This window comes from Pelobates fuscus, chromosome 7 (genome assembly GCF_036172605.1).
Source record: "Pelobates fuscus isolate aPelFus1 chromosome 7, aPelFus1.pri, whole genome shotgun sequence".
NCBI lineage: Eukaryota > Metazoa > Chordata > Amphibia > Anura > Pelobatidae > Pelobates > Pelobates fuscus.
In genome coordinates, this window is record NC_086323.1 from 3814061 (window position 1) to 3840125 (window position 26065).

General features: G+C 41.5%; 1 protein-coding gene across 3 annotated transcripts in view; it reads right to left on the bottom strand.

Moving 5' to 3' along the window:
- Window positions 1-26065, bottom strand: part of USP24 (ubiquitin specific peptidase 24) — a 219868-nt gene that overhangs the window by 59135 nt on the left and 134668 nt on the right. For 2 of the 3 annotated variants that reach the window (XM_063427640.1, XM_063427642.1), the window contains 12 exons: window positions 20951-21044; window positions 19348-19509; window positions 18581-18678; window positions 13943-14038; window positions 8175-8403; window positions 7430-7589; window positions 6128-6283; window positions 5689-5759; window positions 5151-5311; window positions 4706-4767; window positions 3269-3460; window positions 3068-3185 (listed from right to left, as the gene is read on the bottom strand). In XM_063427640.1, the coding sequence (XP_063283710.1) occupies window positions 3068-3185; window positions 3269-3460; window positions 4706-4767; window positions 5151-5311; window positions 5689-5759; window positions 6128-6283; window positions 7430-7589; window positions 8175-8403; window positions 13943-14038; window positions 18581-18678; window positions 19348-19509; window positions 20951-21044 (1599 nt within the window). The remainder of the gene's footprint in view (window positions 1-3067; window positions 3186-3268; window positions 3461-4705; window positions 4768-5150; window positions 5312-5688; window positions 5760-6127; window positions 6284-7429; window positions 7590-8174; window positions 8404-13942; window positions 14039-18580; window positions 18679-19347; window positions 19510-20950; window positions 21045-26065) is intronic. The other variant, XM_063427641.1, reaches the window with a different exon arrangement.

Genomic DNA, 26065 nt, shown 5'->3' on the forward strand with positions numbered 1-26065 from the left:
ATGGCAGTAATAGTAATAATAATAATGGCAGTAATAGTAATAATAATAATTTCAGTAATAGTAATAATAATAATGGCAGTAATAGTAATAATAATAATGGTAGTAATAGTAATAATAATAATAATGGCAGTAATAGTAATAATAATAATAGGAGTAATAATAATAATGGTAGTAATAGTAATAATAATAATAATGGCAGTAATAGTAATAATAATAATGGTAGTAATAGTAATAATAATAATAATAATAATAATGGCAGTAATAGTAATAATAATAATAATAATAATGGCAGTAATAGTAATAATAATAATGGCAGTAGTAATAATAATAATAATAATGGCAGTAGTAATAATAATAATAATAATGGCAGTAATAGTAATAATGGCAGTAGTAATAATAATAATAATAATGGCAGTAATAGTAATAATAATAATGGCAGTAGTAATAATAATAATAATGGCAGTAATAGTAATAATAATGGCAGTAATAGTAGTAATAATAATAATAATAATGGCAGTAATAGTAATAATAATAATAATAATAATAATGGCAGTAATAGTAATAATAATAATGGCAGTAATAGTAATAATAATAATAATGGTAGTAATAGTAATAATAATGGCAGTAGTAATAATAATGGCAGTAATATTAATAATAAGAATGGTGGTAATAGTAATAATAGTGGTGGTAATAATAATGGTAGTAATAGTAATAATAATAATAATAATAATAATAATAATGGTAGTAATAGTAATAATAATAATGGTAGTAATAGTAATAATAATAATGGCAGTAATAGTAATAATAATAATAGCAGTAATAATAATAATGGTAGTAATAGTAATAATAATAATAATGGCAGTAATAGTAATAATAATAATGGTAGTAATAGCAATAATAATAATAATGGCAGTAATAGTAATAATAATAATAATGGCAGTAATAGTAATAATAATAATGGCAGTAGTAATAATAATAATAATGGCAGTAATAGTAATAATGGCAGTAGTAATAATAATAATAATGGCAGTAATAGTAATAATAATAATGGCAGTAGTAATAATAATAATGGCAGTAATAGTAATAATAATGGCAGTAATAGTAATAATAATGGCAGTAATAGTAGTAATAATAATAATAATAATAATAATAATGGCAGTAATAGTAATAATAATAATGGCAGTAATAGTAATAATAATAATAATAATGGCAGTAATAATAATAATGGTAGTAATAGTAATAATAATAATGGCAGTAATAGTAATAATAATAATGGCAGTAATAGTAATAATAATAATGGCAGTAATAGTAATAATAATAATGGCAGTAATAGTAATAATAATAATAATAATAATAATAATAATGGCAGTAATAGTAATAATAATAATGGCAGTAATAGTAATAATAATAATAATAATGGCAGTAATAATAATAATGGCAGTAATAGTAATAATAATAATGGCAGTAATAGTAATAATAATAATAATGGCAGTAATAGTAATAATAATGGCAGTAATAGTAATAATAATAATAATAATAATAATAATGGCAGTAATAGTAATAATGGCAGTAATAGTAATAATAATAATAGTAATAATAATAATGGCAGTAATAGTAATAATAGTAATAATAATGGCAGTAATAGTAATAATAATAATAATAATAATAATGGCAGTAATAGTAATAATAATAATAATGGCAGTAATAGTAATAATAATAATAATGGCAGTAATAGTAATAATAATAATGGCAGTAATAGTAATAATAATAATAATGGCAGTAATAGTAATAATAATAATAATAATAATGGCAGTAATAGTAATAATAATAATGGTAGTAATAGTAATAATAATGGCAGTAGTAATAATAATGGCAGTAATAGTAATAATAATAATGGCAGTAATAGTAATAATAATAATGGTAGTAATAGTAATAATAATGGCAGTAGTAATAATAATGGCAGTAATAGTAATAATAATAATGGTAGTAATAGTAATAATAATAATAATGGTAGTAATAGTAATAATAATGGCAGTAGTAATAATAATGGCAGTAATATTAATAATAAGAATGGTGGTAATAGTAATATTAATAGTGGTGGTAATAATAATGGTAGTAATAGTAATAATAATAATAATAATAATAATAATAATAATAATAATAATGGTAGTAATAGTAATAATAATAATGGTAGCAATAGTAATAATAATAATGGCAGTAATAGTAATAATAATAATAATGGCAGTAATAGTAATAATAATAGTGGCAGTAATAGTAATAATAATAATGGCAGTAATAGTAATAGTAATAATAATAATGGCAGTAATAGTAATAATAATAATAATGGTAGTAATAGTAATAATAACAGTAACAGTAATAGTAATAGTGGTGGTAATAGTAATAATAATGGTGGTAGTAATAATAATGGTAGTAATAGTAATAATAATGGTAGTAATATTAATAATAAGAATGGTAGTAATAGTAATGGCAGTGATAGTAATAAAAAAAAAAAAAAAAAGTATAATGTAAATAGACTTGCCTAGATATCGCTGATATACACTCCTTCAAAAGGAGATGTTCTACCACTCCTTGATGCAAGTTGCTAGACGACCGCGCACGTGCGATGCACGTTACGTCACGCGGAGCCGCGTCTAAAAGCCCCGACACGGATCTTCACGGAGAGCATCGGCAGGCCAAAAATAGGCGAACAGTGGGCATGCAGTGGGTGCGGGCACCTTTGAAAACAGGCTGGCAAATACCCAAGCGCCAGGACCAAATTCTTGATCGCCATGGCGACCTGGGATTTGTCGAGCCCTGAATTAGACACAGGTCGGGACCCCTCGCAGAACTCCCAGAATTCCGTACATCACTGTGACCTCGTTAACACAAGGCATGCAAACAGCAAAAGATGGTTATAAAATAGTAAGCACTGAGTCAGATATCCAACAACCAACAAAGATAATAGAGGGCGAGTGATGGCATATTATAATGGATAGCAAACATTTTTAATGACCGTTATCTTTTAACATTTACTAGACGTTTACTAGAAATTCACATTCACACTTACTTTGGGTGGAAGTCGTGTTGGCTTATTGGAGCGACAGCTGCAGATGAATGACTATTCAGGATTATTCTTGAAGCCCTGAACAGGAAGTCATCCAGGAGCTGTTTAATCAGGGAAGGTCCTGAACAAGAAATGCATCAGTTAATTTAATCAGTTCACCTTGCTAGGCCCAGCGAAGACATAACCAGTAAATGGTCCACATACCAAGCATTTCCTTCTCTGCCCCACAAAGCGAGAGCAGGGTCTTTATAAGTCTGAGGTGACCCGCTAACCACATGTTGTCTGCGTCACTCGTCTCACATTCTGCTGTTCGGCTGGGCTCAAAATTATCCAACCACGTGATCTCATCCTCCAACATGGCGGCTGGACTGATCTTTATTTGCTCCATTTCCGATGCTGGGAAGAAAAAAAAAAAACCCCACAAATGTTTATGTATGTGTGTGTGTGTGTGTGTGTGTGTGTGTGTGTGTGTGTGTGTGTGTGTGTGTGTGTGTGTGTGTGTGTGTGTGTGTGTGTGTGTGTGTGTGTGTGTGTGTGTGTGTGTGTGTGTGTGTGTGTGTGTGTGTATATATATATATATATATATATATATATATATATATATATATATATATATATATATACACACACACACACATATATACACACACACACACACACAAACGATGAGGAAAAAAAGGCCCCTGACAAAGGTGCATGTAGCATTGCACCGAAACACGCGTCGGGCGTTCTTCTGCTTGGGTTTAAGGCACGGCACCTTTGTTTTTAAGCACGTTATTTTTAAATAGTATGTTGCTATAATTTCCTTTATTTGTATTTTTTTGCTTCTATGTCTAGCTAGATAGTTTTAAAGGGAGAGAGGCCATTTACCTGATTACGGACTTTCTATCTTTTCTCTCTACCAACCGACTCTGCTAGCGTCTTGATTCCCTGGGTATCCACTAGGATACAAGCTTATACATTTTTACTATTTACCTAGTTGTACGTTTTGCTTAATATCTACTATATCCTCATAGGTACTAGGTTAATATCCGGGATTAAGTACCCTCGGTAGCACAATTCAAACACAGCCCTGGCCAATCAGCATCTCCTCATAGAGATGAATTGAATCAATGAATCTCTATGAGGAAAGTTCAGTGTCTGCATGCATAGGGAGGAGATACTGAATGTTTGGATGCATTTTAGGCAGCAATGACACAGGAAGAATCTCTAACAGCCATCTGATGAGTGGCCAGTGAAGTTATCACTAGGCTGTAATGTAAACACTGCATTTTCTCTGCAAAGACAGTGTTTACAGCAAAAAGCCTGAAGGTAATGATTCTACTCACCAGAACAAATTCAATAAGCTGTAGTTGTTCTGGTGACTAAAGTGTCCCTTTAATAAAGCTAAAAAAAATAAAATTTGAAAATGACCGCTATATTCGCTGAATACAAAGGAATTAAAATAACCAAGCTGGCACTACAGCCGTGTTGGAGTGCTGTCTAAATGGTACCATTTGGATATTAATTAATCCAAATTTAGAGAGATGCGAGAGAACGTCTGAGGCTGTCAGATATTCCATCATGGCTAAACAGATCGTTCAAGGTTTTTCCTAAACTGCACAGGGTGAAGGGGTGTTTATTTATTCAAGGTATACTTACAGGTCAAATCATCCAACAGCTGACATCTTAAATCAAAATACTCTGTACACTGCGCCAGCAATCTGAAAACACAGCAATAAACAGGGTTTTGGAATAGAAGTAAAACATTCACACCCAATCTTGCGTTATAGGGTTTATCCATACGTATTAACCTCATTCACCGGCCTGGATACACAGCATCACATGTTAACACTTTATAGGAGATTTGAAAGGTTTATCCAATGGTAAAATCACTGAGCTGGGAAAAAGAGCATAAACTGAGAATATGTCAGGTTCCACGTAACTATATGATGGATTGGTTTCCTAGGCAGGTGAGTACTTTCTCTGGTCAGAAGGATTGCAGTAATCAAGGCACATGGCATTAGATCTGTAGACACTATGCATTGATCACCTTTAGCGCCATTACATATCTAAGCAAGCATGGATAGTCTGATGGCACACATACCTCTGGTTAATGCCTCTCATTATGCTGGTTGGAGACCAGAGAGGGAGCTGTGCCGACAGGATAATGTTGAGCAAGAAAAGGTTAGCTTTCTGTAACTCGGAGTAAGCAGACGTGTCCGTCTGGCTTAGAGTATACAACTGGTCACAGGCCACACGTCGGATCTGTACAGTAACGGCAAGACATCACAACTCACAGTCAGCTAAACAATATAAAGAATTCACCCATCCAACTATATATTACATAACAAGAACAAGCTCAGTCACTCAAAGCAAGCCAGGGCACTCTTTAATACGAGAAGTTAAAATAACTATAACATCAAACAATGCATTCTTTATGGTTTATAAATCGGCATTTTATTATCTCTGGCACGGTTTAACAATTCACACTAATTAGTAGGAAGTAGAGGGCTGAACAATAAGTTAAAATGAGGAACGGTTCATGGGGGCTACTTTAGGACTCCCTCGATTCTCTGGGTTCTAGTAGGGTATGGGAAGACAAATAGGCAGAGGGAAAGGTGAGCTTTGGAAACGGTACCTACCTCAGAACTTGGGGATCCCAGGAGAATATCAATTGTGAAGTCAGCAACAGAAGGCAGATTATAAAAAGATCCTGTGGAAACAAAAAAAACAAAACACTTAGCCCAGAAGGTTAATAAAATGATTACACAAACAAGCAGGAAATACCCACAATGCATTGCAGGCTGATCCTGCACACATTGATCAGAAAAAGAAGAGAAATGGGCTTAATAAATGTGGCAGTTAGCGTGAATCATAGACAGCTCCATTTAGCAAGCAATGTGACCCAGGCACTGTATCAGATTAATTTAGAGCGCCAGAAGAAACAGCAACGTTTCAACCTACAATAAGGTCTTCATAAATCACTTTCATATTCTATAGATGGTATGAGTGAAATCCCAGCTAGGTGGAGTTACTTCCCCCGTTCTTCCAACAGTGGTTATGAAAGCAGACACGACGCACCTAGCTGCTGGCTGCGCAGTTGTAGACAGGTAACGAGCAAGGATAGGGCTTCTCCAGAAATAATGGCGTCTTTGGTAGATACCGACTGTTGCCGTACACAGATCCAGGCATGCAGCGACATGGATTCACCCTCACTTCCTGAACTGCAGTTACTTCCTGGAAGTGGAAGACAGACAGTTGCCGTTTTTTTATATTATTCAAATGAAATATCCATTAATACTTCATTATATACATTAACAAAGTAAAGATAAAAGTAATAAAAATGAATCCAAAAGAGCAAATAATACAGAAAAAACAGACGCAACGTCTGAATAAATATTCCCAACCATAACCACAATGTTTAAACTTAGATTATTGTTATTATGCACACGTTGTGCCATTCCCACATACAATAGAATGCACAAATCAGTGAAAAATTATGTACGGATTTAAAAGAGATGTACGGATTGGACAAATATCCTGGCACAGACAATATTGAGATGTACGGATTGGACACATATCCTGGCACAGACAATATTGAGATGTACGGATTGGACACATATCCTGGCACAGACAATATTGAGATGTACGGATTGGACACATATCCTGGCACAGACAATATTGAGATGTACGGATTGGACAAATATCCTGGCACAGACAATATTGAGATGTACGGATTGGACACACATCCTGGCACAGACAATATTGAGATGTACGGATTGGGCAAATATCCTGGCACAGACAATATTGAGATGTACGGATTGGACACATATCCTGGCACAGACAATATTGAGATGTACGGTTTGGACACATATCCTGGCACAGACAATATTGAGATGTACGGTTTGGACACATATCCTGGCACAGACAATATTGAGATGTACGGTTTGGACACAGATCCTGGCACAGACAATATTGAGATGTACGGATTGGACACATATCCTGGCACAGACAATATTGAGATGTACGGATTGGACACATATCCTGGCACAGACAATATTGAGATATATACGGATTAGACACATATCCTGGCACAGACAATATTGAGATGTACGGATTGGACAAATATCCTGGCACAGACAATATTGAAATGTACGGATTGGACACATATCCTGGCACAGACAATATTGAGATGTACGGATTGGACACATATCCTGGCACAGACAATATTGAGATGTACGGATTGGACACATATCCTGGCACAGACAATATTGAGATGTACGGATTGGACACATATCCTGGCACAGACAATACTCATAGCAAAGTATTTCAGAATTTGTGCTCCACACACGTTGAACACCCAAGTAATGTATGACATCATACCTGAGCTACTGAGTCTGCCGCGAAGCCCAGTCGGAATTAATATATTACTTTGTTTAATGGGCTGGTTGCTGCCAACTAAGTCCAGTCTTCCTGCGGCGGCAGCCCACGAGAGACGCATGAAGCAAGCAACAGTGGACGTGAAGTCATTTACTTCCATAGTCTAAAGACACGTACATGGAGGAGAACACTGGTTACTGAAACGAATCGTGGCACTTAGGGTGTTTGATAGCTTACATTTAAACAGATAAACAGACCAGATTAATGATTTAAAGTGGAAGATCAGCAGAAGTTAGCAAAAATGTCAGCACATACATAGAACGATATATAGATCTTCATAGAGCATAATGGCAAACTAGAGACAAAAATATGCCCCCAAGACCAGCAGGCAACAGGAACCAGCTAGGTTTTCTAAGCACATTCTCAATGAGCATGCTGCAGATATCCCATCAATCCTTGTCCCGTAGGATATGTTCTTCAACAGCTGTAAGTAGTTTTATTAATGAAAAGACATGAATGAAAGTACTGAACAAGCAATAGAATAGGACCAATAAAATCGTTTATTTAGCTTAATGCATAGATTGCATTTTTTATGAGCAAACCTGTTGTCCAAGTTCTCCCACGGAGAGCAATTGAAAGCACATAGTTAAGAACAAAAATCAAGTTGTGCACAACCCACAGGAGATCTGTCCTGGATAGGACCAGCAGTGCTGCGCTAGGTAACGGACTAGAAGAATGGTTAGATTACCTGAATAGCAACACGAGCAGCAGGAATTATTTCCTCTACTCTGATGGAGGAGCGGTCAGATACAGAAAGCTGGCGATAGGAAGACTTCTCTGGAGTTCCGCAAAGGGACATTTGACGACTAGACTGGCGGCTGGCATTTCGGAATGGCCGTGAAGACAATCCTTCAACACCATCTTTGGTCAGGTCGTCGTCAAATGTAGCTGGCATAGTCTGCCCAACCAATAGAAACCTGCATGGTACAGAAAGGGATTAATAAAAAAAACTACGCATCATTAAAGGGACACTATAGTCACCAAAACAACTTTAGCTTAATGTAGCAGTTGTGGTGTTTAGACCATGCCTCTGCAGTCTCACTGCTCAATTCTCTGCCATTTAGGAGTTAAATCACTTTTTTTATGCAGCCCTAATCACATCTCCCTGCATGTGACTTACACAGCCTTCCTGTAAAGCGTAATCTAATGTTTAAACTTTCTTTATTGAAAATTCTGTTTATATTTTAGAATGTTTTCTATCTCCTGCATGTAATTAAAGTTCAATTTACAGAGCAGGAGATAAATACTTTTAACCCCTTCCCGACCAAAGACGGAAATTTTCCGTCAAGCTTGTCCTTGCGTTAAGGACCCTTGATGGAAAAGTACGTCATTTACTAAAGTTAACCCCAGATCGCTGCGTTCGTGGGATTAGTGCTCCTCCGGTCTGCCTCTGTATTCGTGGCAGACTGGGAGCACCCAATCGCGCTGTTCCTGCAGCTGTGATCGCTCTGATAGGCTGACAGAGCGAGCACATGGGCTGCAGGGACTTCTGATCCGCCTCCCTATGCTTCCGCGTTCTGTGTGAAGTGCAGGTAGACTGATCAGCAGTGATCTGCTTCTCCCTGCAAAAAAATTAAGTTACAGTTAAATCTGCCCTTCCCCCCTTTTCCCCTGCTTTGATACAATTTAAATAAAAAAGGCAGAAAAAAATGCTTATTACCACTACGCTTGGTACATGCTAGGGGAAAAACGATCCCAAGCTAAGGTTCAAAATAAGCCTTTTAAATTGCCCTGTGATGTCTTCTTTAAGAAATGGTATGCCTTTATGGGGTAATTGGATTATATAGCCTGGTAGAATACTCAAAAATTGGACATGGACACAGTGTAAAAATTCAAGGTTTGGAAAAAAACTGGAATGGCTGTGTCGCAAATGTGCAGTTCCGATGTCCACATATACCTGGCAATGGTACATACGGGGGTATTGCTGTACTCAGCCGACATAGCTGAGCAAGATATGAAGTATTTGAACTTGCTTGTAAGTAGATTCTAAGTCTAGCTGACTGCCTCAATGAATATTTTTGTTCGGTATTTACAAATGAAAATGAAGGAAAGGGACCTCAGTTAAGAAAAAGGATAAATGAGTCATTTATTACACGTGAGTTTACAGAGGAAGAGGTTCTATTTCAACTGTCAAAAGTAAAGACAAATAAGTCAATGGGACCTGATGGAATACACCCAAAGTTATTAAAAGAGCTTAGTGGTGTACTAGCAAAACCATTAACAGATTTATTTAACCAATCATTGATAACAGGAGTAGTCCCAGAAGATTGGAAGTTAGCAAATGTTGTGCCCATTCACAAGAAAGGTAATAGGGAGGAGTCGGGCAACTATAGGCCAGTAAGCCTTACTTCAGTAGTGGGGAAAGTGATGGAAACCATGTTAAAGGATAGGATTGTTGAACATCTAAAAACACATGGATTTCAAGACCAGAGACAACATGGGTTTACTTCAGGGAGATCATGCCAAACTAATCTTATTGATTTTTTTGATTGGGTAACTAAAATTATAGATCAGGGTGGTGCAGTAGACATTGCTTACCTAGATTTCAGTAAGGCTTTTGACACTGTTGCACATAGAAGGCTTATCAATAAACTACAATCTTTGAGTTTGGATTCCAATATTGTTGAATGGGTAAGGCAGTGGCTGAGTGACAGGCAACAGAGGGTTGTAGTCAATGGAGTATATTCGAAGCTTGGGCTTGTCACCAGTGGGGTACCTCAGGGATCTGTACTTGGACCCATTCTCTTTAATATTTTTATTAGTGATATTGCAGAAGGTCTTGATGGTAAGGTGTGTCTTTTTGCGGATGATACTAAGATATGTAACAGGGTTGATGTTCCAGGAGGGATAAGCCAAATGGAAAATGATTTAGGTAAACTAGAAAAATGGTCAGAGTTGTGGCAACTGACATTTAATGTGGATAAGTGCAAGATAATGCATCTTGGACGTAAAAACCCAAGGGTAGAGTACAAAATATTTGATAGAGTCCTAACCTCAACATCTGAGGAAAGGGATTTAGGGGTGATTATTTCTGATGACTTAAAGGTAGGCAGACAATGTAATAGAGCAGCAGGAAATGCTAGCAGAATGCTTGGTTGTATAGGGAGAGGTATTAGCAGTAGAAAGAGGGAAGTGCTCATGCCATTGTACAGAACACTGGTGAGACCTCACTTGGAGTACTGTACACAGTACTGGAGACCCTATCTTCAGAAGGATATTGATACCTTAGAGAGAGTTCAAAGAAGGGCTACTAAACTGGTTCATGGATTGCAGGATAAAACTTACCAGGAAAGGTTAAAGGATCTTAACATGTATAGCTTGGAGGAAAGACGAGACAGGGGGGATATGATAGAAACATTTAAATACATAAAGGGAATCAACACAGTAAAGGAGGAGACTATATTTAAAAGAAGAAAAACTACCACAACAAGAGGACATAGTCTTAAATTAGAGGGACAAAGGTTTAAAAATAATATCAGGAAGTATTACTTTACTGAGAGGGTTGTGGATGCATGGAATAGCCTTCCAGCTGAAGTGGTAGAGGTTAACACAGTAAAGGAGTTTAAGCATGCGTGGGATAGGCATAAGGCTATCCTAACTATAAGATAAGGCCAGGGACTAATGAAAGTATTTAGAAAACTGGGCAGACTAGATGGGCCGAATGGTTCTTATCTGCCGTCACATTCTATGTTTCTATGTTTCTATTATACAGTCGTAACACACAAGGTTTGCAAAATATACTGTGCAAACTCACAATATGTGTCAAACAGGCAGAAAAAATGCTTATTACCACTACACTTGGTACAAGCTAGCTGAAAGATTATTGCACGCCAACGTTCAAAAGGTGCCTTTTGAAATACCCTGGGATGGCGTCTTTAAGAAATAGTATGCCTTCATGGGGTAGTTGGAATATATAGCCTGCTCAAGTGCTCCAAAGTGGGACACGGACGCATCAAAACCCTCCATGAAAATTCACACTTAAAAACCTGAACTTGTCACGTCTCTTTTACAGCACTGTAACTTCACAAAATAGTGTCTAGGTCATACATTTGGCATATTGTTTTACTCAGAAGATGTAACTCATCATAATTTGTGAGATTTTATGCCAGTGGTACATTTCAAGTGTAAGAAATACTCAGCAAAAATGCAACATATATGGACACGACGAGACTACGGGGACTTACCTCCCGCCCGAGACAGGCACTTGAAGGAACCGCAAGTACACCAATAGGGGACTTTCACTATACCTAACACAGCGGTTCCTGGGCCCTTACCCTTCTGCCACTTTTAAGCTACCCAATGGGGTCTCCTGGCACAAAGCCGTCGACTATCACCTTGCCGGACTGGGGGCCACCCGGGGTGGAAAGAATCAAATTGCAATTACACATGTTTTAGCGAAGATGCCTTAACATATATACACTAGACGTGCTAGATAACTTAGTGCCTAGGCTATATTCTTTAATTGCAATAATTAATCTAAGAGATCTGTTAATCTTAATATGAATATAAAGCGACACATATCTGTGAATCAAACTACTACTACTTTAACTTGTCTGTATAAGCGTGAGAAACTATCCTGTTTATATAACTACTAAAAAAGTGCAATGTCATTAATGCCATGTAACAATGCGTGTTTGCAAACTTGAATGCACCAGCTATTGTGGCAGTGCAAATTCACATGTTAACCTTATGCACGAACAAAAATAAAGAATTCAAAAAAAAAAAAAAAAATGCAACATATATGTAAAAGTGCCATCTATTTTCCCCTCATCACAAACATCGACATAAATTGGTGAAATAATGGTGACAAGTTAAGGCACAATATACACCATATAAGATACCCTGGGGTGTCTGCTTTATCAAATGAAAGCCCTTTGTGGGGTTATTTGAACAGTCACACTGCTATAATACCCCACAATGAGAAATAGGCCCGTCATATCCATCTATGAAAATTCTAACTACAGAAACTGAAATAGCCTTGTCTCTTATATGGCACTGTAGCTTCATAGAATAGTGCCAAAGGCATACACTGGGGGTATCGTTATACACAGCAGATGTAGCTGAACACAATATGGGCGAATAGCACACACCAGCTTTACGAAATACACATTACAAAAACTTGTTAAATGTGTATATGCCAAAATAAGGAAAAAAAACGTAATTTTAGCAGAGATTGGCAATGAAATGGCTACGTAAAAAGTGTCAAACTAACCTTCGGCAAATAGCCTGTGATGTCTACTTTATATAAATATATACTTTTGTGTGGCAATTTTTTTTCTGTGATGGCTACTAAACCTACAAGACAAACATACCAACTTCTAAAATTGTTGCAAACTGAAATTTTATTTAACCCCTTAAGGACACATGACATGTGTGACATGTCATGATTCCCTTTTATTATTCCAGAAGTGTGGTCCTTAAGGGGTTAAAAGATCACTACAGTGTCAGGAAAACAAAGCGGTTTTCCTGACACTATAGTGCCCTGAGGGTGCCCCCACCCGTGGCGCGGAAGGGTTTAATCCAGCGCCGGGCTCCCTCGGTGCTGGTGACCCCTCCTCCCCGCACTGGAGCCGAATGCGTATGCGCGGCAAGTGCCGCATGCGCAAAGAGTCCATAGGAAAGCATTTCTCAATGCTTTCCTATGGATGCTCTGCGCGATGGAGGCAAAATTTGCCTCCAGCATCGCAGATGCGCCTCTAGTGGCTGTCCGGAAGACGGCCACTAGAGGCTGGATTAACCACTAATTTAAACATAGCAGTTTCTCTGAAACTGTTATGTTTACATGCGAGGGTTAAAATCTGAGGGACCTGGCACCCAGATAACTTCATTGAGCTTAAGTGGTCTGGGTGACTATAGTGTCCCTTTAAGTCCTTGTATTTTGTGACCTGTAACTTTCAAAATAAGCTGAAATCTTACACATATTATGTACTCCATAAATCAAGACACATGAATGAATTTATTTTGAATTACTTTTTCTAAGCTGGACATATTATGCACACGCTATTATTGCCAAAACTGTGAAAAAAACAAATTCCCCATTTTTTGGCTTTTTTTTTATAATTAATGAGAATTTATTTATGTATATGCGACATAAAATTAAAGCCCTGTTTGCCCTCTAAAATATATATATATATATAATGTGTTGGTGCAATAAATGACAGAGATGCAAATTGCATCACAACACAAACAGCATAAAATGCAAAAATGGCTTGTGTCCTTAAGGGGTTAAAGTTACATTTGAAAATTAAATTTATTTTTCCATGCATGGCGTGTCAGTCACAGCCGAAGAGGTGTGGCTAGGGCTGAACAAACAGAAGCAAAAGTGATTTAACTCCTAAATGGCCTTCATTTAGCTAATTAATTCCGAGTAGCAGAATGAGGACCAGCAAGGTTTTTGGATATCTATGTAAATACAGAAATTGTGGAGTAAAACGTGACCAATGCTCTCATGCATACCTTGCCAGCTGGAGACATATGGAATAGACGCCTTGTCTTGTTTCATAATCCACTTCAGACGGAATCGAATCTCTCTGCATGACATTTACCACAAGGCTGCAAAATAATCAAAACAACTTGAGAATGGCTTCTCAACACGTCCGATGTCCTTACCACGACTGACACACGGCAAAACATTCACTTACTGAGTGACCACAACTGACACACTGACAGCAAATCATTCACTTACTGAGTGACCACGACTGACACACGGCAAACCATTCACTTACTGAGTGACCACGACTGACACACAGCAAACCATTCACTTACTGAGTGACCACGACTGACACAGCAAACCATTCACTTACTGAGTGACCACTACTGACACACGGCAAACCATTCACTTACTGAGTGATCACGACTGACACACGGCAAACCATTCACTTTCTGAGTGACCACAACTGACACACGGCAAACCATTCACTTACTGAGTGATCACGACTGACACACGGCAAACCATTCACTTTCTGAGTGACCACGACTGACACACAGCAAACCATTCACTTACTGAGTGACCACGACTGACACACAACAAACCATTCACTTACTGAGTGACCACAATTGACACACGGCAAACCATTCACTTACTGAGTGACCACGACTGACACACGGCAAACCATTCACTTTCTGAGTGACCACGACTGACACACAGCAAACCATTCACTTACTGAGTGATCACGACTGACACACGGCAAACCATTCACTTTCTGAGTGACCACGACTGACACACAGCAAACCATTCACTTACTGAGTGACCACGACTGACACACAGCAAACCATTCACTTACTGAGTGACCACAATTGACACACGGCAAACCATTCACTTACTGAGTGACCACGACTGACACACAACAAACCATTCACTTACTGAGTGACCACGACTGACACACGGCAAACCATTCACTTACTGAGTGACCAGTACAGCTAGGTTACCCTGGTTCCCACAAATTATCTCCAAGCGCCCAAAATCCCACGTGTTATTAGAACAGGTAAAACAGCATAAAAATACATATTTGTAACATTTTAGTAGACACATTTTAAATTCTACCATTCATTAGATAGCTCAGATTTCAGCGCAGCAGATAGGTGAATAGCGCTCAGACCTCACGAACGGTATAGCAAGTCTTTTGCATACAAAGTCCTTTCCTGTTCCTTTGTCCTGAAAACGGACAATAACAGGTGATAGGTGAGCGGGACCTGGCTCTAAAACCCATGGAGCGAGAGACTGTTAAACAGTTGCACGAATACCGCTCTGTGGATGGTTGTCCCAGCCGTTCGTGAACCGAACGTAGACCACCCTGTAGCGGGTAATTAGCCTGCGGTTAACCGCAGCCCAACGTTCTAATTGGAGACACACGCCGGAGTGTAGGTGGTCCTCGTTTGGGAGTTTGGGTACGGTGAATTATTATACGAACAAGGTCACCCTGAGGCAGTCAATTAAGATTGTGGTTAACCGCAGACCGCAGCTTCCCGGTGGTCGTCCGTTCGGTTGTTTCAAAGGTGAAAAAGGTTAAGTGGCGGCACACGCCAAGGGCTGGGTGGTCTTTGTTCGTATGCACGAATATATAATCCTGGTTGTTCGTGTAATTGTGTCCATACAGCAATAATACCGAAAAAAGAGCATAGGGTAACATAAAACAAGGTAATCCAGTAATGATCTGCAGAGCGCCCGTAACAGCATTGAACCATAAAAACGTTTAAAATGGTTTAATGCTGAATTAAATTATGCTACCAGGGGATTCCAGATACCATAAGTTTAATAAAATAAAGCAGACAAAAAGCCTACAGTGTCCGTTTAACATCCAGGCAATGATACTTAAGTTCTTTCAAGTTCTGACAAAATGTTGGGAGCATCATTTATTGATTAATATTGTCCATTGAAGATACTTTGGGCAGAAAACAGTGAAACTTCAAAATGACCTCATCAGGATAAAAAAAAAAAAAAAAAAAAACACATTAGGAGGGTTAACAGACAAAGCTTGTAATTCTCAGTCTTTAAATCGATGTTCCAGCCACCACAAACACTGTCTTTCAGTAAGGACATTTAATTTGCAATCCTGAACGGTGCTTCTAGAACTAAAATCAGATCCCACAGGAGGACACTTTCTCCGATAGTAGGAGATTAGAGACTGCCCTGAAAAATGTAGAGATTAGAGGATCTGATTGTAAATGGTATAGACACTGATAGCAGAACCCTGAACTTTCAAAGAATATCAAGTTACTTCAGGACTAAAACTTTTTTATTTGAATATCTGCCGTTCAGATACCACACTAAGATTGAAGGTTTTGACAGTCTTTAGAGGGACTAGATTGTGTCCCAGAATTAGAGGTTCAAACGGATTGAGAAACAACTTCTGCAAGGCCAAAAAAGAAGGATAGCAATGACTAGTGCTTTGTCCTGAATAACTTTCTCAACTAGAATGACTAGAGGGAAGATGTAAGTCAGTTCCAAGTAACAGCTAGGGTGTCCAAATATTCTGTATGGTCTGAGTGGCTGATTGAAGCAAATCTCTTTTTTTTTTTCATTCTTGAAGTTGTCAGAACTGCAGTACCAAATTTTAAAACTATTTATTGAAAGGTTCGATGGGAAAGAGACCAATCCCCCTGTTATAAATGGTTCCTGCTCAGTGCGTCTGCCAGAATAACTGTGTCTTCTTTATTATGGACTTCCGATAGAGAAAGCAGGTGACTTTCTGACAAATGCAGAACATGTTTTTTCCAAACTCAGGAGGGCCAACCACACTGCTTTGGTTAAAATGTCTATTGACTTTTTGTTGCCTATTTTCGAAGATGTGTTCCCCAGACGATGATAGATGCATCTGTGGTGATAATGTGAATTTTAATTTAAAATGAGAGATTCTCAGAAAGAAACCAGGATATTTTCCACAAATATAAACTTATCTTGGAGGGCCAAACACCCATGAAGAGATCCAGAGAGGAGGTTCCATTCTGCCAGTAGATTTCTCTGTAGAGGTCACAGTCTTGCCTTGGCCCAGTGTACAGCTGGAATTGTGGACTTAAAAAGACCCACCAACCTCACGTCGTCTTACCATTCAGAATTGCTTTGTTTCTCGAGTCATAATTGATTTGACGATACCAGTTCCCACTAGTTCTAATGAGAATAATCTTGCAAGAGACCTGAAAGCTCCAAACAGACAGGTAGTTGCTGCTGGGACTTGAATTTTGTGCCTTTTATGGAAATCACATAGCGCATGTGCAGAGCGATTTCTCTGTTTAATGTATTGCAGCCTGTATGGGCAGAACCTCTCATGGGACAGATGGGGGGATGAAGAACACTATGGGACAGGGAGGGGGGGGGGGAGAGAACACTATGGGACAGGGAGGGGGGGGGGGGAGAACACTATGGGACAGGGAAGGGGGGGGGAGAACACTATGGGACAGGGGAGGGGGGAAAGAACACCATGGGACAGGGAAGGGGGGGAGGTGAAGAACACAATGGGACGGGGAAGGACCCTAGGGGGGAGAGAGGAACATTAAGGGAGGACACTAAGGTACAGGGGAGGGAAGGGGAAAAGAACACTGGGGTAGGAGGGGGAACAATAAAAGAGAAGGGAGAGGAACATTAAGGGGAATGGGGGCACTAAGAGAACACACACACACTCAATCCAGTACCCACACTGCATCCACTACACACACACACACACACACACTGCATTTACTAATCAAATACTCTCCCTGCATCCACTACACATAATATAAATATTCATGAAAACAAAAAATAAATAAAAATCTTACTAGCATGTATATTCTGTCCATTTACCACTTAATAAAAAAAAGATTTGCAAAAAAAACAGGAAACCCTGACTCACCTCAGACCCCCAGCAGAGAAAGAATGAAGGTAAAACACTCCCGTTACAGGAAATCCTGACTCACCTCAGACCCCCAGCAGAGAAAGAATGAAGGTAAAACACTCCCGTTACAGAAGACCCTGACTCACCTTGGACCCCCAGCAGAGAAAGAATGAAGGTAAAACACTGCCGTTACAGAAGACCTGACTCACCTCAGACCTCCAGCAGAGAAAGAATGAAGGTAAAACACTCCCGTTACAGGAAACCCTGACTCACCTTGGACCCCCAGCAGAGAAAGAATGAAGGTAAAACACTGCCGTTACAGAAGACCCTGACTCACCTCAGACCTCCAGCAGAGAAAGAATGAAGGTAAAACACTCCCGTTACAGAAGACCTGACTCACCTCAGACCCCCAGCAGAGAAAGAATGAAGGTAAAACACTCCCGTTACAGGAAATCCTGACTCACCTCAGACCCCCAGCAGGAAAAAAAAGAATGAAGGTAAAACACTCCCGTTACAGGAAACCCTGACTCACCTCAGACCCCAGCAGAGAAAGAATGAAGGTAAAACACTCCCGTTACAGAAGACCCTGACTCACCTTGGACCCCCAGCAGAGAAAGAATGAAGGTAAAACACTGCCGTTACAGAAGACCCTGACTCACCTTGGACCCCCAGCAGAGAAAGAATGAAGGTAAAACACTCCCGTTACAGAAGACCCTGACTCAACTCAGACCCCCAGCAGAGAAAGAATAAAGGTAAAAAACTCCCGTTACAGGAGACCCTGACTCACCTCAGACCCCCAGCTTTCAGAAAGTTCTCACAGAAAGATTTGGCGCAGTTTCTTGCCATTTCATCATCAGCTGTTGGCATTAACTTGGAGCTCAGAACCTACGGGGAGACAATGAAATGGTTTATTAGAATTTGTCCGTTTATGGTGACAGATAATGGTGGTACAGCATTTAGCCCAGCAGCCAAAGTAGATAGATTAGGCATTAAGTAACAATCTCCAGACCAAAGCTTCTCATAAGATGGGTGCTTTAATTGAGATTTAAGGATTCATATAAAAAATGACTAGTTTAGTGCAGTAGTCATTGTTATGTACTATTAAAAGGGTTGCTTGCTATATAAAGCTATTTAGCCAGCCACCCCGTGAGGTTGATATTTTAACTGTCAGCAGCCAGACGCACTGAGCATCATGTAGTCCTGTAGGGGCAGCCAATGTGATAGTACAACACAATGACTTGTTTTGTGCCTCTGACTTCTGGACACCAAATGCAAAATCTGTACAAAACTGATATTGCCAGCCAGGAAGAGAGTATTCCAGCTGGCTGATTGACACACAGAAAAAGTATTGATCTTCATAGTGAAACATTTTTTATTAAAATAAAGCATGTGTACCATAACCACTTTAGTAAGGTGAAACGATTATGGTGTTTAAAGCAACCCTTTAAGAGGCAAACCTTGCAATCCAAGAATTATCAACAGCTCCACTTCCAAAATACAGAGGATTTCTGAAAGGAACGAGCTACCAAATTAAAGCCACAGCTTCTCATTTACCTCCAAGTTATAAAGCACTCTAAAAGTAGACATGCCCGGGGCAGACGAGCGAAACAAGCTCTCCAGGATAGAGCTGGCACTTTGCTGGTGATGCTGTTGTTTTGAGGATAAAGATGGAGATTTTGAAGACTGTGTAGTCTGGGATTCTGACAGTAGCGTCTTCTGAGTAAAATAAGAAAAAAGCATTTAGAGATAAATGGAAAAACCAGACCACCACCCAAACTCTGACCACATGCACTCATTACATATGTACCACAGCAGGATAGTGAAAATAACATGGTACATACACAGGTTATGGTAAACTCATTGCGTATTTTGCATACATACAACATTAAAACCACCTGCCTAACTGCCAAAACATTTCTGATGAGTGACGGCATGGACTCTGAATTTGTCCTGTGGTATCTGGCAGCTATTAGCTATTAGCAGCAGATCCTTTAAGTCCTGCAAGTTGTTAGGTGGTGCCTCCATGGATCATATCTGTTGTTCCAGCAAATCCCACAGATGCTCATTCAGATTGAGATGTGGGGAATTTGGAGGCGAAGGAAAAACCTTAACTTCAATTTCATGTTTCTTGAACCATTCTTGGACAATTTTTGCAGTGTAACGTTGTGCATTATCCTGCTGAAAGAGGCCACTGCCATCAGGGAACACCATTGCCAAAAAAGGGTGTATGCGGTCTGTAACAATCTCTAGGTAAGTGGTACATGTCAAAGTAACAGCCACATGAATGCCAGGACCCAAGATTTCCCAGACAATAACACTGACTCCACCGGCCTGCCTTCTTTCTTCACGCACCCGGACACCCAACTGAACTAAAAGAGTGATTCATAAGACCAGGCAACCGTCTTCCATTGCTCAACGGTCTAGCTCACGCTCCAATTAAAGGCGCTTTCGGAGGAGTACAGGGTTCATCATCAAACTCTGACCTGTCTGTGGCTACACAGCCCCATACTCCGCAAACAGTGATGCACTGTGCGTTCTGACACCTTACTATCTTGGCCAGCATTATGTTTTTCAGCTGTTTGAGCTAAAGTAGCTCCTCTTGTGATCGGACCAGATGGGCTAGCCTTCGTTCCCTACGTGCACCAATGAGTTACCCTTCCTTGCACCACTTTTGGTAGGTACCAACCACTGCATACCGGGAACACCCCACAAGACATCCGTTTTTGAGATATTCTGATCCAGTCACCAGTTCCTGCTTCCAACACACGAAATCCAAGAACTGACTGTTCACTTGCTGCCTAATATATCCCACCCCTTGACTGGTGACATTGTAACGATATATTGTCAATGTTATTAACGTTACCGGTCAGTAGGTTTAATGTTATGGCTGATCAGTAAGTGCATGATTTAGTTGGTCATATTATTGCCTTTGCTATTTTAACACAATGTTGTTGCAAATCTGAAATGTCACAATAACTATTTATACATGAAGCATTTTCTAAGATTCACTATAATGTTCACGTCAGTTTTGCCTCTGCTGGGATATTTTTTTGAGAATATTAATAGATAGTACATGGTTTGCCATGATTTTTTTACTCATAAGTAATAAATTAAAATAATTCAAGACAGACTACTGTCCATGAAAGTGGACACATACCTTTCTGCCAAGGGAATCAAGCTGGTCCAGGGCTTCCTGCACCGCCGGGTCGGTCGGGATCAATAAAAGAAGCTTCCGTACCCTTACTGTTATCCTGCAGAGACACAAACTTCACTAACAACGCAGTCTAACAGTAAAACCACTCTGACAAAGGGGCCATAGAAGCACAGTGCAGGGGGATTCAGTGTCTTGTATTAAGCAGGAGACTTTCTGATAACGGGGGCCATGGAAGCACAGTGCGGAGAGGGCGTGGGAGTGTCAGTGTATTATATTAAGTAGAAGCCTCTCTGATAACGGGGGCCATGGAAGCACAGTGCGGAGAGGGCGTGGGAGTGTCAGTATTATATTAAGCAGAAGCCTCTCTGATAACGGGGGCCATGGAAGCACAGTGCGGAGAGGGCGTGGGAGTGTCAGTATTATATTAAGCAGAAGCCTCTCTGATAACGGGGGCCATGGAAGCACAGTGCGGAGAGGGCGTGGGAGTGTCAGTATTATATTAAGCAGAAGCCTCTCTGATAACGGGGGCCATGGAAGCACAGTGCGGAGAGAGCGTGGGAGTGTCAGTATTATATTAAGTAGAAGTCTCTCTGATAACGGGGGCCATGGAAGCACAGTGCGGAGAGAGCGTGGGAGTGTCAGTATTATATTAAGTAGAAGCCTCTCTGATAACGGTGGCCATGGAAGCACAGTGCGGAGAGGGCGTGGGAGTGTCAGTATTATATTAAGCAGAAGCCTCTCTGATAAAGGGGGCCATGGAAGCACAGTGCGGAGAGAGCGTGGGAGTGTCAGTATTATATTAAGCAGAAGCCTCTCTGATAACGGGGGCCATGGAAGCACAGTGCGGAGAGGGCGTGGGAGTGTCAGTATTATATTAAGTAGAAGCCTCTCTGATAACGGGGGCCATGGAAGCACAGTGCGGAGAGGGCGTGGGAGTGTCAGTATTATATTAAGCAGAAGCCTCTCTGATAACGGGGGCCATGGAAGCACAGTGCGGAGAGGGCGTGGGAGTGTCAGTGTATTATATTAAGTAGAAGCCTCTCTGATAACGGGGGCCATGGAAGCACAGTGCGGAGAGGGCGTGGGAGTGTCAGTATTATATTAAGTAGAAGCCTCTCTGATAACGGGGGCCATGGAAGCACAGTGCGGAGAGGGCGTGGGAGTGTCAGTATTATATTAAGTAGAAGCCTCTCTGATAACGGGGGCCATGGAAGCACAGTGCGGAGAGGGCGTGGGAGTGTCAGTATTATATTAAGTAGAAGCCTCTCTGATAACGGGGGCCATGGAAGCACAGTGCGGAGAGGGCGTGGGAGTGTCAGTATTATATTAAGTAGAAGCCTCTCTGATAACGGGGGCCATGGAAGCACAGTGCGGAGAGGGCGTGGGAGTGTCAGTATTATATTAAGTAGAAGCCTCTCTGATAACGGGGGCCATGGAAGCACAGTGCGGAGAGGGCGTGGGAGTGTCAGTATTATATTAAGTAGAAGCCTCTCTGATAACGGGGGCCATGGAAGCACAGTGCGGAGAGGGCGTGGGAGTGTCAGTATTATATTAAGTAGAAGCCTCTCTGATAACGGGGGCCATGGAAGCACAGTGCGGAGAGGGCGTGGGAGTGTCAGTATTATATTAAGTAGAAGCCTCTCTGATAAAGGGGGCCATGGAAGCACAGTGCGGAGAGGGCATGGGAGTGTCAGTATTATATTAAGCAGAAGCCTCTCTGATAACGGGGGCCATGGAAGCACAGTGCGGAGAGGGCGTTGGAGTGTCAGTATTATATTAAGTAGAAGCCTCTCTGATAACGGGGGCCATGGAAGCACAGTGCGGAGAGGGCGTGGGAGTGTCAGTATTATATTAAGCAGAAGCCTCTCTGATAACGGGGGCCATGGAAGCACAGTGCGGAGAGAGCGTGGGAGTGTCAGTATTATATTAAGTAGAAGCCTCTCTGATAACGGGGGCCATGGAAGCACAGTGCGGAGAGGGCGTGGGAGTGTCAGTATTATATTAAGTAGAAGCCTCTCTGATAACGGGGGCCATGGAAGCACAGTGCGGAGAGGGCGTGGGAGTGTCAGTATTATATTAAGCAGAAGCCTCTCTGATAACGGGGGCCATGGAAGCACAGTGCGGAGAGGGCGTTGGAGTGTCAGTATTATATTAAGCAGAAGCCTCTCTGATAACGGGGGCCATGGAAGCACAGTGCGGAGAGGGCGTTGGAGTGTCAGTATTATATTAAGTAGAAGCCTCTCTGATAACGGGGGCCATGGAAGCACAGTGCGGAGAGGGCGTGGGAGTGTCAGTATTATATTAAGTAGAAGCCTCTCTGATAAAGGGGGCCATGGAAGCACAGTGCGGAGAGGGCGTGGGAGTGTCAGTATTATATTAAGTAGAAGCCTCTCTGATAACGGGGGCCATGGAAGCACAGTGCGGAGAGGGCGTGGGAGTGTCAGTATTATATTAAGTAGAAGCCTCTCTGATAACGGGGGCCATGGAAGCACAGTGCGGAGAGGGCGTGGGAGTGTCAGTATTATATTAAGTAGAAGCCTCTCTGATAACGGGGGCCATGGAAGCACAGTGCGGAGAGGGCGTGGGAGTGTCAGTATTATATTAAGTAGAAGCCTCTCTGATAACGGGGGCCATGGAAGCACAGTGCGGAGAGGGCGTGGGAGTGTCAGTATTATATTAAGCAGAAGCCTCTCTGATAACGGGGGCCATGGAAGCACAGTGCGGAGAGGGCGTGGGAGTGTCAGTATTATATTAAGTAGAAGCCTCTCTGATAACGGGGGCCATGGAAGCACAGTGCGGAGAGGGCGTGGGAGTGTCAGTATTATATTAAGTAGAAGCCTCTCTGATAACGGGGGCCATGGAAGCACAGTGCGGAGAGGGCGTGGGAGTGTCAGTATTATATTAAGTAGAAGCCTCTCTGATAACGGGGGCCATGGAAGCACAGTGCGGAGAGAGCGTGGGAGTGTCAGTATTATATTAAGCAGAAGCCTCTCTGATAACGGGGGCCATGGAAGCACAGTGCGGAGAGGGCGTGGGAGTGTCAGTATTATATTAAGTAGAAGCCTCTCTGATAACGGGGGCCATGGAAGCACAGTGCGGAGAGAGCGTGGGAGTGTCAGTATTATATTAAGCAGAAGCCTCTCTGATAACGGGGGCCATGGAAGCACAGTGCGGAGAGGGCGTGGGAGTGTCAGTATTATATTAAGTAGAAGCCTCTCTGATAACGGGGGCCATGGAAGCACAGTGCGGAGAGGGCGTGGGAGTGTCAGTATTATATTAAGTAGAAGCCTCTCTGATAACGGGGGCCATGGAAGCACAGTGCGGAGAGGGCGTGGGAGTGTCAGTATTATATTAAGCAGAAGCCTCTCTGATAACGGGGGCCATGGAAGCACAGTGCGGAGAGGGCGTTGGAGTGTCAGTATTATATTAAGCAGAAGCCTCTCTGATAACGGGGGCCATGGAAGCACAGTGCGGAGAGGGCGTTGGAGTGTCAGTATTATATTAAGTAGAAGCCTCTCTGATAACGGGGGCCATGGAAGCACAGTGCGGAGAGGGCGTGGGAGTGTCAGTATTATATTAAGTAGAAGCCTCTCTGATAAAGGGGGCCATGGAAGCACAGTGCGGAGAGGGCGTGGGAGTGTCAGTATTATATTAAGTAGAAGCCTCTCTGATAACGGGGGCCATGGAAGCACAGTGCGGAGAGGGCGTGGGAGTGTCAGTATTATATTAAGTAGAAGCCTCTCTGATAACGGGGGCCATGGAAGCACAGTGCGGAGAGGGCGTGGGAGTGTCAGTATTATATTAAGCAGAAGCCTCTCTGATAACGGGGGCCATGGAAGCACAGTGCGGAGAGGGGGTGGGAGTGTCAGTATTATATTAAGCAGAAGCCTCTCTGATAACGGGGGCCATGGAAGCACAGTGCGGAGAGGGCGTGGGAGTGTCAGTATTATATTAAGCAGAAGCCTCTCTGATAACGGGGGCCATGGAAGCACAGTGCGGAGAGGGCGTTGGAGTGTCAGTATTATATTAAGTAGAAGCCTCTCTGATAACGGGGGCCATGGAAGCACAGTGCGGAGAGGGCGTGGGAGTGTCAGTATTATATTAAGTAGAAGCCTCTCTGATAACGGGGGCCATGGAAGCACAGTGCGGAGAGGGCGTGGGAGTGTCAGTATTATATTAAGTAGAAGCCTCTCTGATAACGGGGGCCATGGAAGCACAGTGCGGAGAGAGCGTGGGAGTGTCAGTATTATATTAAGCAGAAGCCTCTCTGATAACGGGGGCCATGGAAGCACAGTGCGGAGAGGGCGTGGGAGTGTCAGTATTATATTAAGTAGAAGCCTCTCTGATAACGGGGGCCATGGAAGCACAGTGCGGAGAGAGCGTGGGAGTGTCAGTATTATATTAAGCAGAAGCCTCTCTGATAACGGGGGCCATGGAAGCACAGTGCGGAGAGGGCGTGGGAGTGTCAGTATTATATTAAGCAGAAGCCTCTCTGATAACGGGGGCCATGGAAGCACAGTGCGGAGAGGTCGTGGGAGTGTCAGTATTATATTAAGTAGAAGCCTCTCTGATAACGGGGGCCATGGAAGCACAGTGCGGAGAGAGCGTGGGAGTGTCAGTATTATATTAAGTAGAAGCCTCTCTGATAACGGGGGCCATGGAAGCACAGTGCGGAGAGAGCGTGGGAGTGTCAGTATTATATTAAGTAGAAGCCTCTCTGATAACGGGGGCCATGGAAGCACAGTGCGGAGAGGGCGTGGGAGTGTCAGTGTATTATATTAAGTAGAAGCCTCTCTGATAACGGGGGCCATGGAAGCACAGTGCGGAGAGAGCGTGGGAGTGTCAGTATTATATTAAGTAGAAGCCTCTCTGATAACGGGGGCCATGGAAGCACAGTGCGGAGAGGGCGTGGGAGTGTCAGTATTATATTAAGCAGAAGCCTCTCTGATAACGGGGGCCATGGAAGCACAGTGCGGAGAGGGCGTGGGAGTGTCAGTATTATATTAAGTAGAAGCCTCTCTGATAACGGGGGCCATGGAAGCACAGTGCGGAGAGGGCGTGGGAGTGTCAGTATTATATTAAATAGAAGCCTCTCTGATAACGGGGGCCATGGAAGCA